We start from the raw sequence: 14,510 nt of genomic DNA on the forward strand, positions 1-14,510 counted from the left end.
GTTCCGGGCTCTATACCAGCTATCGTCCCAATAAAGTGCTCAAATTCTCCTTCCAAGCACTAACCCTATTGACAAAATCGATATAAATCCGCCAACTAAGACACTACTAAGGCAAATTTGTATTGAAAAGAACCTTAGTAGAGGTTATAGAGGCAATGTTGTCAATAAGGAAGTTCTGTTGCTGGTTAGCCTGATGAAGCTTTTTTTTCTCTCTCCCTCTCTCTCTCTCTTTTTCTTTATCTCGCTTTCATCGGCCTGGAAGTTTTCTTGATGGACAGCCAGGCTTGAGATGTATTAAATCTAATTACCGTACCATAACGTTTTTGGTACAGGAAGCAATATCCATTGCTCGAATTATATTAGTCCATGCTAAAACGGTGTTACGCCCAACGAATCTGTTTCGACCAATGTCGTACAGTTGATATCCCAATGCCTGAAAGCGATAGCTGTTACTTCAGAAACCGATTTCTTGTCAGCATTGAACCGAATTAACCATGAAATACCGTTTGCGAAGCTTCTTTGGCTTGTGTATGAATGCTGACGATGTTAACATTTGTGCGATCACTACAAATAAGACAGACTGTTCGATACTTTAGCTTATTTTGGATAAATTTTGCAATTGATGCTCTGCCAACTTACTCTATTTATCTGACGCACGTGTTAGAGTTCGTTTTTCACGTTAGAAGGACTCTTTGCTATGTGGCTACATTGTTGATTCCTGAGTACTCTCGTGTATCTTAGTTATTAAAAATCAAGACATTATTATTCACTCCTCACTCTCGTTCCATGCGCAGTTAGAGGGTATGAAGTAACTGAGCTACTATCGAGGTTATAAATATATGCTCTTTATCATATATTTCTTTGAAATTTAAAATTTTATAGCTTCAGACAACATGGCGTAAGGCAGACATACTAAAATAAATTAATAAAGTTTCCTAGCTTATGTTAATATTCTGATTTAATTATTTTAAAGGTTCACATGTCATGCAGTTAATTCGTATAAATAATTTAGCTATAAGGACATGTTTTGCTAGTGTTGTTCGATAGCAAAAGGAGCCTTGATTTTTTTAACTCATAGTATGTAGCAATACAGCCTGGCTGTACTTTATGAATAAAAAATATCTTAGTATGTATGCAACCTTTTTCAAAAAGTTCTTTTCTATTCTGTTTTCATTTATTTAGTACCTTAAAATCAACACACAAAGCTCATTTAATTTCTTATTTCAATAATCAGTATGTTAATAATACTGGCGGCCCGGAACTTCAATGGCTAACCAACTACGTGGTATCGGCAAGTCTAGTAAGCCATCCGATGGCCGACGTGACCTTAGAGGTCGTTAAAAAAAAAAGAAGAAGTTTAAACAGATTCCAGCAAATTTTGAATACTTTAACAATGTAATAAAATATTTAGTTTTTTTTTACAATTCCATTATTTTACATAAACAAATCAAACTAGCAAAAACCACAAGCAGATGTAAAACCAGCTTGTTTCACACGTGCAGACTAGTTGTAATTTCAGCTTTAGTAAACCCCAGGCTAACTTTATCCCACCTCGCGAAGGTTACAGTACAAACACAAAAAAGTACATTAATTTCCATCACAAATGTTTCACCACAAAACATGGCGCTTAAAACAACAGACAGCAGACGGTTGACTTTTCTGACTTCATCGCTTTCCACTAAACGGTGGCCGCTGTACTGCAACCTTAAACACAAGGACGATATTATGAACACATTCATAAATGCCTGGTCTGTTGTGATTTCTCGGGATCACGGCGGATGAAATTTCAACCCACAAAAAAAAGCACAATTCTACAACAACAAACGCTTTTCATCGAAAGACAAAAAGTTGTTCTCTGTGTGTTGATTCTACCACCGTCATCCACCAGCCCTTCTGAGCCCATAGCAAACCCGTTCCTGAGTTTGAGGCGTGTCACAAGTTTTGTTTCTTTTTTTGTGCTGTAAAAGTATTACAAGCGATTATCGTTGTGAAAACAAACGAAAATTAGTTTTTCTGTTGTGTTGTATGGAACGATTGGATCACGGGTAGGGTTTGGTTGTCCATAACAAGCTTTTTATTACCATACACAAGCTCTGCCGCTCGTAGCATTCGTTAGTGCAATGTTGATGATGACTGGTTGGAAGTTTGTTACAATGCTGTAATCCTTTTTTTATTTCTGCCCATTTCTAGCAACGCTATAGAAAGTGGCTTCCGAGTAAAAGCTATTTGAAACATTTCACAAAACTATCAAACTGAATCACCATTTAGAAACGAATGAAAGCAAATAAAACAGCCAGAGCTTGTTCCAACTCGAGGCGAAATGGGAAGCGAATCCCTACGGTACGGTTAATTTTGGAATATTCAATTTTCTATAGAAAGCAATGATTGTACAACATAAACGATAGAAACGACTAAACAGAGCGACAGCCGAAAAAAAAACAATCAACACAAAAATATCTAGCCCATTTTCACTGTAAGCGCATTCTGGGCTGGTAGCGGCACGTTGAAATGTTCCATTCTCTGGGAGTATTGAACAACGTGCGCTAAATGACTATAGCCGCCGATGGCACATCGCTGGGTGAGCCAATTATTTTACACCCATTAGTTTTTCATCTCGTATCGTTTGGTTGATTGTGCGAAAGTGTTAGTGTGCTTTTATGTGAGTCGCTTTTTTCTGCTGTTGCTGCAACTATGCAAGCCACACGCGCCAGTCTAACTATCTCACGTAACACACAACACCTTGTTCTATGCCATTTAACAATGGACTATGCGGATAAATGCACCTGCTGTGCACTTTCCAGCATACCAGACGGGATGCTTTTAGTTCGATTTGATTTTTTTTTTTACTCTTTTGTTACAAGTATATCGGTGCAAGTTCGAAAATTTTTCGACACACAACTTTTCTCACCCTCTTCATTTTTTATGTAGCAAACAGTTGAAAAAATAAGGTATAAATTGTCTAATTTTTTCATGAGTTCAGCAACCGGACTTTTTTTCAAATTTATTAAAAATTTCATCTTTTTTATTTCTGAACCGTTGCCTTTAAATATTAATATTTGCTTTGAATTAAATTTTATAGCCTACATGCAGGCGCTAACTAATTAAAAATCAGCCAGGCATTGTTGTTGAAACAGCAAGTTTTCAGAAACAATGAAAATAGAAATTGTTTTGGATTGAAAAAGTTGAAAAACAACGATTTTTTTTTTGAATAACAAATTTACAAGAACATTGAAAAAACTCATACAAGCAGCAAAAGCAATGAATAAAACATTGTAAAGAAAAACCCCTTCCGCAAAAATCACTCACAAAGTGTCAAATCGCGCATAACCTGTAAATATCGTTGCAGCTAATGAAAATGATAAAATTCTCTCATCTTTGAGCTAAAAAGTAAAAAACGGATAAAAAAAAGCACAACCCAACAAGGGATGCTTCGCTCTTGCAAACATAAAAATAATCCGATGCCCAACGGCACAACGATCACTACCGTGACAATGACACCCTCCGGAAGGAAGGGTAAAATGAAAACGAAAACTTAAAGACGTGGTCGTTTCCCGCTTCTTCCTTCTACTTACCGGCGCAAATCCGGACTGGATGTGTACGGTGCGGCTACCTCCTTAATCTTCAGCACGATGATGGCGGTAATGAAGATGCAAATAACGTTGATCACCGTCAGCAGACCGGAAACGATGCCGTTAATTAGAAACTCCGTGGGGATGTAATTGGTGTAGATGAATTCGTAGCTAGAGTTACCGCTGTACGGTTCACCCTTCAGGTGGGGCATCTTGATATCTTCCTCCTTGTAAATCAACCAAATACAGGCCAGTGCCCAGAACAGACCCTGTGAAAGGATGGAATGATGGAGGGATGATGTTTTTTTTCGCATTAATGTTACTGAGTCGATAACAAAGAAGATAATATTGGATCTAATTAATGCTGAACAACATCCGGATGCATAGAAAAGAATCAACCTTTTGATGTTAATTTGTTATTCCAATGACTGTAATGGAAGTCTCTGATTTTTATATTTACCCAAGAACTACTTGCGATATATCCAGCTTAATTTAAGTCTTAAAAACCTGTAAAAAAACGGTTAAATTCTTCACTTTACCATGTCATTCAAGATCAACTAAAATATGAAAAATTTCTATAATTCTTACAACGTGAATAGCAAAAATGCTTTTTCAACTGCATTATACCACTGATTCAATTATATCCTGAACAACGAAAAACTTCTTCAAAAGATGCCTAAAGGTATGCCAAAAGCGTGCCAATTGTTAATTTCACTTTACATGACACCCGTTTAGCTGAGCAACTGCTTAGCCAACTTTAACCAACCATCTGCACTATGACATGAAGGCTATCCTTCTACAAATATGTAAAAACTACCAGCATATTCTCGTCATAAACAACTCAAACCCTGCAACATCAACAATACACCAAACTAATATCGCCTCACATGAGCAGCACCACATCGTAAACAAATGCGTGGGGCTTAGCGAAAAACATTCCAAATGTTCAAAACATGTTTCAAACACACCGCGCTCAGCTGCTCAAACATGCTCTACGAACATATTGACAGGAACGGATGAATGTTTTGCTGCATCCCGGGATCTCCGAAAAGGGTCACTCTTCAGATAACGTTAGCCCTCCTAATCGCCTCAACCAAAAGCTTCCTTCACACGCTTGTCAACTCTTCAGCCGCGACGCACCCGAACTCATCTGCACGCAACCGAAAGGATGGTCTTTACACGCCGATAAAACTTTACGATCCGCCCAGGGAATGGACGATAGCGATGTAGCATAAGTCAAGAGAGCAAGAGATACAAAACTATGGTCATAAAATTAATGTTACCAGCACACTGTTGTGGCTGTTGTGTGTGCATTTGTATGGGTCCTCTGAAGGGCACTCCGGGGGAATGTATCGTAAAAGAAAGGTGAATGAAACGCGCTTCCTGTCAATTTCGTAGCAGAAACATCCGCTCGCGATACATCTAGCTGAGGCTTAGCACTCGAGCATCACTCAGGCTGTTGGGCTTTTAAACTCTTTTGGTCAAACAGGGGTGGGATGTTATCAGCAACCGGGTATACTACTTTCCGGCCATGTTGCGTTTGAGTTTGGTTAGAAATTTTCAATCTTCAACACATCTCACGATAGAAAGAGCCACCGAATAGACACAATTTGAATTCTAATCCGATTGGAAGAGAAATTCTCGCTCACTAGAGTGGAGGTGATGATTGCGATGATGATGATGATGATGGTGCTTGTGATGGTGACGGTTGTCGACAAAGATGACGCTCATCTGCCGGAAGTTGTTGGATTCGATCCAGCAGAAACTTTGGCGCAGAACAATCAGCGGAAACCGCGCCGGCAAAGAGAAATACCCGTGAAACGGCTATTAAAACGAGGAAATAAAACCAAACTGCTGGTCTGGTGGAGGACTATCTTGCCTTTCGGCCTTGAAGGTCTCTCGGGCCGGTGTAATGCCGATTACGATTTTTCACCACCACTTCTCACCATGCTAAGCCCATATCTCTGAGTGGCTAGTGTTATTTAGCAAAGTTTACCCCACGGAGGCTAGGGATGCCGTTGGAACCGAGCCTCGGTAATGGTGTGCTAAAGAATCGTAATATTTTCCAACGTCCGTTTATTGTAATGATTTTTGTATAATTGCTTCCGTCGTTTGGATCGGTTTTACTTCCTCCCGCAGTTACGAGCGATGTTTCCAACTGAAGAAAAACGAGAAACACTTTGGGGAAAAGTTGCCAATTGTCACCATTTTACGCAAAAAACATTGCCTCCCGAGGGAGGCAATCAAATGTCCTTGGACTTCACATTTGCAAATTCAATCTTAGAAGATGGACTGTATTTGCTGCTAATTAAAACGACGATTTGGCAAGTAAGGATTTTTCTTTTGCTATTCCTAAGGCATACAACACATTGACTGGGTTTGGTTATTTAATAATGGTGTTAATGGCACTCTGGAAAATATATTATTCATTATTAAAAGTCCTTTTAAAAGCCAATAAACAGAATAATTATTGAAAGCTAAAAATCGGCAAAGAAACCTTGGGTGCCTGTACAATAACTGGTAAACTCTTAACCCGTGTCTTCCCTAGAAATGACTAAAAAGTAACGTCGGTGAATAAGCTTCGAATTCATGGTGTGACTTCGCATTTCAGAAGCTTCATTCATCAGACTAGTACTTTTAAATGAAAAGGCTTCGTTGTTCAAGATTTTATCGTCCTGGAGCCCTCAACAACTAAAAAACATTGTCACCAAATGGCTCAAAGTGCTGTTTATATTGTGCTATAAATAACTATATTGACTTCACACCTTGAAAAGAGATCATGTTTCCCACAAAAATCGCTATCTATGTTGTGCCCGCTCAATTGGATTGATAATAAGCTTCTCCTGAATGCGCCCTTCCTCAAAGCAACATTCTCTGGGCGCTTCTGACGGTGCTCAAATCTCATAATCCCTAATGAATCTATTAACACCTCGAGGACTTTCGAACCACCGCCAACCGGTTACGGCGTGCAGCTGCACGCGAGCGCAGCAAAAGTTCTCAATTCAATTGCACCACTTGAGGGTAGAACATTTTAACGAACCTCCGTACCGTATTGTTCATCACCCCTAATGACAGGATGCGTTCATTCGGCAGAAGCTGAATGCACACCGTTCTATCAATATCGCAGCAATGCCAAACCGCTCCATGGCGTTCGTTCATGGCAATGCATTCTCGGAACGGTTCACATACGGGCCCCACGGCACTTTTCGGGCTTTGCGGAATGAAGGATTTGGTGCTTTTGATCCTGGACAGCGCACACACCGTGTAATCGGTTCGCAATGGGTGTGAATAGGAAGGACGAGCGAAAGGCGCGACACATGTTTGCAACGGAAATGGAGCATCATTATTGCGTGTTGGAAGTGATGCAACCGTGAGGGAACTATTTCGGTAGAGGTTAGTGTTCCGTTCCGCTGGTTCGGGCAAGCGCTTTGTACAAAGGGTAAAGTAGAATGGCTTCGTTTGATTGTGTCCATACTTACACAGTTCACGACCGGTGGTAGCAGCGAAGCGGAAATTGCAACACCTATCAATGGTCCGGCCGAGCCCTGGAGTAATGCCACTGCTACACCGCTACCGGATGTTAGTGCCCAGAGTATGCCCATCCACAGGGAGCGTGCGTTACCACTAGGTGAGAAGATTAATGTAAGGAATAACCAGTTAAATTTCATGTTTTTATTTTAGTTTAAAAATTTAACAAAGAATACACTTTTCTTTACTCCTGTGAAAATAAGATTGTAGTTCAACCAAAATGATAATCTTATATTTTGAAGAACTAAACGCCTGAAAGTAGGCAATTATTCTTTTGATTTTTTTATTTGCGATTGGTTTAATGATGTTTCTCAGCAGCTGCATCTTTTAGCATTGAACCAACGACAAATGGAAAAATGCTACTTGTCAAAATGCAAACCTAAAAATCCACTCATTTCCCCAGCAACTGCATTAGACCGAGCACTCAGTCGTAAGACCAACTTTGAAATATTAAGAATTGTTTATTGGGTTCAAAACATTCAAATTACCAAGCCATTTAATTTTAAAATTTAAAATTTTAAAATTACCTAGCCATTTAATTAAAGCCAAGCCATCTAATATAAACCAAACTGGACGTTTTAGGACATATTTCACTCTATTTATTGGGACAAATTTGAAGGGGACATTCCGTCCCCTCCAAAGTATTCGCCTCCTGATGCAATCTCCATCTGCCTACGAATTTCCCCAAACTTTGAAACAGCTACTACAATATTTTCCAGAGATGACTTTAAGTTCCTTCCTTGCTGCGACTTGGATTTGTTCAATCGTCTCAAAACGGTGTCCTCGAAGCGATCTTTTAAGCTTGTTGAACAGCCAGAAGTGCCAAGTCAGCAGAATACGATAATCGAACAAAACATTTAACCTGACCATGATTTTTGAGCGATTTTGGCGCGAGTTTTCTGGTTTCTTTTCATTGCTGGCACGGTTTTTACTCGATTGATCGATTGTTTCTAATTTTTTCGATTTTCGATTGAAATATGAGCATAACCGTCTGATATTTATAGCTTCCGATATAAGTCGAGTAAATATTATGTCCAATTCATCCTTATCCCTGTAAACAATGTATTCAATAAATATCAAATATCAAACAAGTTAATTTTCAATGTGTTAAAAAGAGTACAAATTATATATTTTATCGTTCTAAACACGCTCAATTTGATTCCTCCACATGATCAACACCAACCACAAGCAATGCAATCAATTCCTTTGAATCAGATAAAATCAATTTGTTAATCATTGAACCATAATTGTACATAAAAAATGTTACAAAAAAAGTGAACCACTTAATCCAACCGAAATCAAAGCATGTTTCTAATTTAATTTCCTACCTCGTTACCACCATTCATTAAACAATTACTACAACCTACAACCAAAACAAAGCCACAAAAAATAAAGTAACATTTCAGTGCTACATTTAAAGTGAAAACTACACACAACAACCCACCACCAAAGTACCGCTGATGATCAATCGTCCACTTTTCGGTGGAATATGGTGTGCTGTGTATTTATTTTCCATTTTCCCAACCGAAACACCATCTAAACCACACGGAAACCTGTGAAGTGGGACTTTGGAGGAGCGAAAAATCAACACATTTTGTGAGTTTATGTGTGCGGCTGGGAATGACCGTGGCAGGCAACAACCGTGCTGTTGTTCCGATATTACCATTTAGGTATGGCGTAATGTATCAACCGCATACGAAATTCCACCATTCCCTAGTTCATTTCCGGTGGGGTTTTGGTTTCCGGTAGACCTGCCCTCGCTACAGAGTTCGAATATTGAGGTAAAGTGGGAAAAAAATAAACAACAAATGCCTCCTTCGTCCGGTTCATGCCGAGCCAAGTCGTTCCAATGGTTGTGTCTGTGTGGCGCGCTATATTTTGCTTTAATTAATTCATTCGAAAACACCCACCGGATAGGAAAGAATGGCATGATTTCTGTGATTTTTGCTGTTTTACGAATATTCAACAACCAATTGGAGGTTTCATTCATTACTTTCGTTTCCTCACCACTTTATTTTGTTGCCCCAGGCCTTGTGGTCCAGTGTTTTATAACGTATTTTAGTAGCGATGAATTTGTAATTCATTATCATCAGCGCTACCTCAACTACATCGCGCTTACCACGAGGCGAATGAGACACGATAAATTGAAGTACCAGTATGCGTGTTTGTGAATATGTTGATGCAAACGAAAATGGGGGAAAACAAGAAACACATACACAGAAGCATAAAGACGAAAAAACCAACTCCACTTACCGGCCCTTCATTTCCTCCGTTGGGAAATCACCGAATCCCCACGGCATCTCGGTGGTGCCGAGTATCAGCCCGAAAATGAATCCAAACAGTATCGAGATGAACATACCGAGGGCGAGCGCTGTAAAGCCAACCTTCTGGGGAGCATCCGGCGTACGAAGAAAGGCATGAAATGAAAAAGCAAGCAAATAATATTAAAATCTCCCCTAGGCAAGAAATTATCGAAACTGTCGCAGTAAAGGCAAAACTTGGCGATCTTCACGTGACAATTACCTCAATTTATATCCCCCCGATAGCCAGCAATGAAAAGGAAAAAATTGAAAAGTTCAAAGAGGATCTTGGAAATTTAGCAGTGGTCTTGCCTGGACCGCTTTTGATCCTGGGAGATTTTAACTCTCATGGAGTCGACTGGGGCTGCGATAAGGATGACATTCGCGCTCCTATTATCCGAGACATCTGCGACAGATTTGGGTTTTCAATTCTCAACTCAGGAGAGGCAACTAGGATGCAGACACCTAAGAGTAGGGCGAGTGCACTGGACCTGTCTCTATGTCCATCAGCGATGGCCCTGGATTTTAGTTGGAAGGTGATCCAGGACCCTATCGGCAGTGATCACTTGCCGATAGAAATTTCTTACATCAAGGGAGGATGTCCAGTAGGTGGAATCCCCGTTAAATGTGACTTAACGAGGAACATCGACTGGACGAGATACGGTGAATTAGTAGCCGCTTCGCTTTCTCTTGACTTGGAAGATTTGTCTCCAGTTCAGGAGTACGAAAAACTTGTTTCAATTATAAACAAGTGCGCTCTTGAAGCCCAAACAAGGCGCTCCCACCAAGCAAGGACATTCAAAAAACCTCCCACTCCTTGGTGGGACAAGGATTGCCAAGCGGCTTTTAATAAGAAGCGGGAGGCGTTTAAAGCATTCCGGGACACGGGCTCAAGGTCTTTATATGAAAAATATAAAGGACTGGAGAGATCGTGCAAAAACCTGTTGAAGGCGAAGAAAAAGGGCTATTGGCGTAGATACGTCAATAACCTAGACCCTTCCGCATCACTTAATTCGCTTTGGAGGATGGCTAGAAGGATGCGAAACAGCAACAACATCAACGAGAGCGAAAGCTTTTCTGGCGAGTGGCTAAATGAATTTGCCCACAAGCTTTGCCCTGATTTCGTTCCTGCGCAGAACTTTCATCAAAATGCGCCTGGCAGTGAACCTATCATGGACTCACCGTTCACTATGGTTGAGCTATCGCTTGCTCTCCTTTCAAGCAAAAATTCTTCCCCAGGCCTGGATCAGATCAACAGCAAACTGCTGCAAAATCTTCCCGACATGGGCAAGAAACGTCTGTTAAGAATCTTCAACGATATGTTGGAGTTCAACAGCGTCCCGCAAGAATGGAGGGAAGTGAAAGTTGTCACTATTTTGAAGCCTGGCAAACCGCCATCAAGACACGATTCATATCGGCCGATATCATTACTTTCGTGTCTGAGGAAACTCCTTGAAAGGATGATTCTTTTACGGTTAGAAGAATGGTTGGAAACCAACAACCTTCTCTCAAGTACTCAGTTTGGTTTTCGTAAAGCCAGAGGTACTAATGACTGTTTAGCGCTTTTGGTGACTGAAATAGAGCTTGCCCGTGCACGCAAGCAGAACATGGGGTCTATCTTCCTTGACATACAGGGGGCATTTGACTCAGTTTCTCCATACAAACTGAGTCAAAAGTTAGAAAATGCGGGCCTGGGACCAAAGTTGAATAACTTGTTATTCAACCTTTTGTCGGAAAAAGTTATGAACTTCAACAATGGTCACGTGCAGTTAAAACGGACCAGTTTCCATGGACTAGCACAAGGGTCCTGCTTGAGCCCCCTATTGTATAACTTTTATGTTAGTGAGATAGACTCTTGTCTAGCGCCAAACTGCAGTCTTAGACAACTGGCAGACGACGGCGTTATATCTGTTGCAAGCAGAGACGCCGACGAAATACAACTGGCTTTACAAACCACTCTGGACAATCTTTCCGAGTGGTCTGAAAACCTTGGTATCAAGTTCTCTGCAACGAAAACTGAGATGGTAGTCTTTTCTCCTTTTAGCGATACGGGAAAAAACAGGGAGAAAAGGCTATATGACCCGAAAATTGATGTCTTTCTGTATGGTGAAAAGATATCAATTACCGACAATTTTCGATACCTTGGTGTATGGTTCAATTCTAGGCTAAACTGGAGTACTCACTTCACCCGTCTGGTGCAAAAATGCAGTAAAAGAATCAACTTTCTAAGGACAGTCACAGGATTCTGGTGGGGCGCACATCCATCAGACGTCCTGAGACTGTATAAGACAACGGTACTATCCGTATTGGAATATGGAAGCATATGCTTCCATTGGGCATCCAATACGTTGATACTCAAGCTCGAAAGGCTACAGTACCGCTGTCTTAGACTCGCACTAGGGAGCATGAAATCTACACACAACATGTCCCTAGAAGTGATGACCGGAGTGATGCCGCTCAAACTACGTTTTGAAATGCTGTCGCTTCGCCTTCTAGTCCGTTGTTCAGTATCAAATCCCTTGATAATAGAAAATTTTGAAGCGCTTCTAGAGACAGGTTCTAAGAGCAAAATCCTCAAGATCTACGAAGATTTTGTTGCCCTACAAGTGCATCCTAGCGCTCCACAGGCATTAAATCGTGCTGCCCTTCCTGAGAACTACAGTTCCATTTTAGTAACAGATTCCTCATTGCACGAGGAAATTAAGACCATACCTAATGATCTTCGCCCGAGGGTAGTTCCGGGTATTTTCATGGATAAGTATGGTCATTTAGACCAAAAAAGCCAGTACTACACTGATGGATCATCCTCTGAGGAGGGCACTGGCTTCGGTGTTTTTAGCGAGTCCACCGAAGCTCTTTTCAAATTGAGGCAGCCATGTAGTGTCTACACCGCAGAGCTAGCCGCAATATTTTACGCACTATCGATGATAGCAGCGAGACCTTCGGACCAGTACTTCATCTTCACTGATAGCCTTAGTGCTATTGAAGCTCTGAGATCTCCGAAGGCTGTTAAGAGTCAGGATTTCCTCACCATCAAAATCATTGAACTGCTTGGCTCAATGTTCGATAAGGCGTATAGGATCTCGCTAATCTGGGTCCCTTCTCATTGTGGAATTCCCGGCAATGAGAAGGCTGACTCACTGGCCAAAACAGGCGTCCAATAAGGCGCTTTTTACGACCGACCGATCTCGGCCCAGGAGTTCCTTCGTTTTCCACAGCAACTTTTCCTGTCTCGCTGGCAGAGCATGTGGGAGGCGGATGAACTCGGGCGTTTTCTTTTCTCGATCTCTCCGCAAGTGTCCCTGCGGCCTTGGTTCGATGGGCTCTCTGTAGACCGGGCATTCATACGAATGATGTCTCGACTGATGTCGAATCATTTTGCGTTGAATGCTCATCTACAGCGTATAACTCTGGCTCAGACAAAAGTGTGTGGCTGCGGTGACGGATTCCACGATGTGGATCACCTTCTGTGGTCCTGCGTGGAATTTGAAACCGCAAGACCCTCCTTGTTGAGCGCAGTCGAGAATATCGGCAGACGACCGGGTACAGAAATTAGAGAAGTGTTGGCTACCAGTGACCTCCCCTACATGAGGATCATTTACCGATTCGCCAGAGACAACGGTCTTGTCCTATGATTCCACATCCCAAGTATCCTTCCAATCCTTATTCGTATTCCCCAATTCCTTTTTTGTTAAATGTTGTGTTGTCTATGTCTTAAGTGTATTTCTTGTAGTGCCACGGGTGATCCGATGACTGGGCAAGAGCACTCGAGAGTGGTTCCAACACTGCCGTAAAAGGGAGGCAGGCGTTGTTCAAAGTGCAGTGTTCTCCACTCCAGTCCAGTTTTGGCACATTGAGTTTGACAACGTTGGCGTCGGGTTCGGGGTGTTTGGCGGGTTCAGTCTCGGGAGTAGTGAAGTCGCTTTCGCTGCTGCGGGATAGAGCTTGTCGATCATCCTTTGATTGGACGTTGACTAGGTTGAGCTTGGAATGTCATTGCTGGAGTGCACTGGAGAACACTGTACGCAGACAAATAAATGTTCGTGCTGTCTTAACGATGTCTATTTGTTCGTTACAGTCCAGACCATATCGTAAAGATCAACAATAGAACGGCCACAACACCACCGGAATTCGGATATAATGAACCTCCATCATCACATAGACACAACAATAGTCCTGGACCATCAAAACGCACAACATCCACCAATAGATCATCATCATCATCATCATCATCATTATCATCGTCATCATCATCATCATCATCATCATCACCACAACCACCCACAACCGAGTATGCCCGGGATAAGGCAAAAGAATAAGGAGGAAATGCCTTATCAATATAATTGTTTTTTTTTTTTCAACACAAGCGGTGTGAACAATACGGCACTGGACCGTCGTAATTAATTATAAATAAATAAATAAAATAATATTAAAATCTCGGTGCGAAATGGTGCGTAGACGTTGCGGGTATCAATTAGCATTGGGCAATGTGGCTCGGCTGCTTGAACGGTGGGTAAATATTTTACTGAAAATTCGTACAGCCCAGAATGTACCAATCGAATGCACGGAACGCTTGGAATGGCGTGGAGACAGATAAAGCTACACGCAGATACACATCGGTTTAATCACCATACAGCGTCCCGTACAGCTGGATGCGCGCCCATGATCTGACTGGGTGATGAATGTGTTGTTTGCTTTTTTGACATTCAATTTACCATCGCTCAACACGATTCGTTTCGCCTTTTTGCTGATACTTTACTTCCAACGTTATACTGATTTTTTGCTGAATTGGGTCCTAACGCAGTTCTTTTTAGCGCATTTTTTTTTTATTATCATTCTGTGAAAGTGAATCATGTTAAAGTTAACAGCTTAAAGGCGATCATTCATTTGAAGAATGAAAACTTTAAACTTTAAAAGGTGTAGAATTTAACTATGCGAAATTCTTGGCATTTCAATTATCAGTTTTAAAAACCATATTGTATAGTAGGAACGACTAGCAGCAGACTTTCTCAATCAATAGTTATGACGTTACAGTTATTAGAGATAAGTCTTTTGTGAAGCTTTGCAATAATTTATGCAATGTGAATTTATGCAATAAAACTCCGGAATGTAC

At 41.1% G+C, this 14,510-nt stretch overlaps 3 protein-coding genes across 3 annotated transcripts in view; 1 reads left to right on the forward strand and 2 right to left on the reverse strand.

Moving 5' to 3' along the window:
* Window positions 1–14,510, reverse strand: part of LOC126564828 (protein pygopus) — a 341,232-nt gene that overhangs the window by 174,580 nt on the left and 152,142 nt on the right. The window lies entirely within an intron of this gene.
* The window catches only part of LOC126565780 (uncharacterized), a 136,743-nt gene that overhangs the window by 46,947 nt on the left and 75,286 nt on the right, over window positions 1–14,510 (forward strand). The window lies entirely within an intron of this gene.
* The window catches only part of LOC126565821 (uncharacterized), a 33,555-nt gene that overhangs the window by 10,308 nt on the left and 8,737 nt on the right, over window positions 1–14,510 (reverse strand). The window contains exons 7-9 of the mRNA XM_050223031.1: window positions 9,351–9,484; window positions 7,049–7,193; window positions 3,573–3,838 (exon numbers count right to left, since the gene is read on the reverse strand). Of these exons, the coding sequence (XP_050078988.1) occupies window positions 3,573–3,838; window positions 7,049–7,193; window positions 9,351–9,484 (545 nt within the window). The remainder of the gene's footprint in view (window positions 1–3,572; window positions 3,839–7,048; window positions 7,194–9,350; window positions 9,485–14,510) is intronic.

Source organism: Anopheles maculipalpis, chromosome 3RL, assembly GCF_943734695.1.
Source record: "Anopheles maculipalpis chromosome 3RL, idAnoMacuDA_375_x, whole genome shotgun sequence".
NCBI classification, from domain to species: domain Eukaryota; kingdom Metazoa; phylum Arthropoda; class Insecta; order Diptera; family Culicidae; genus Anopheles; species Anopheles maculipalpis.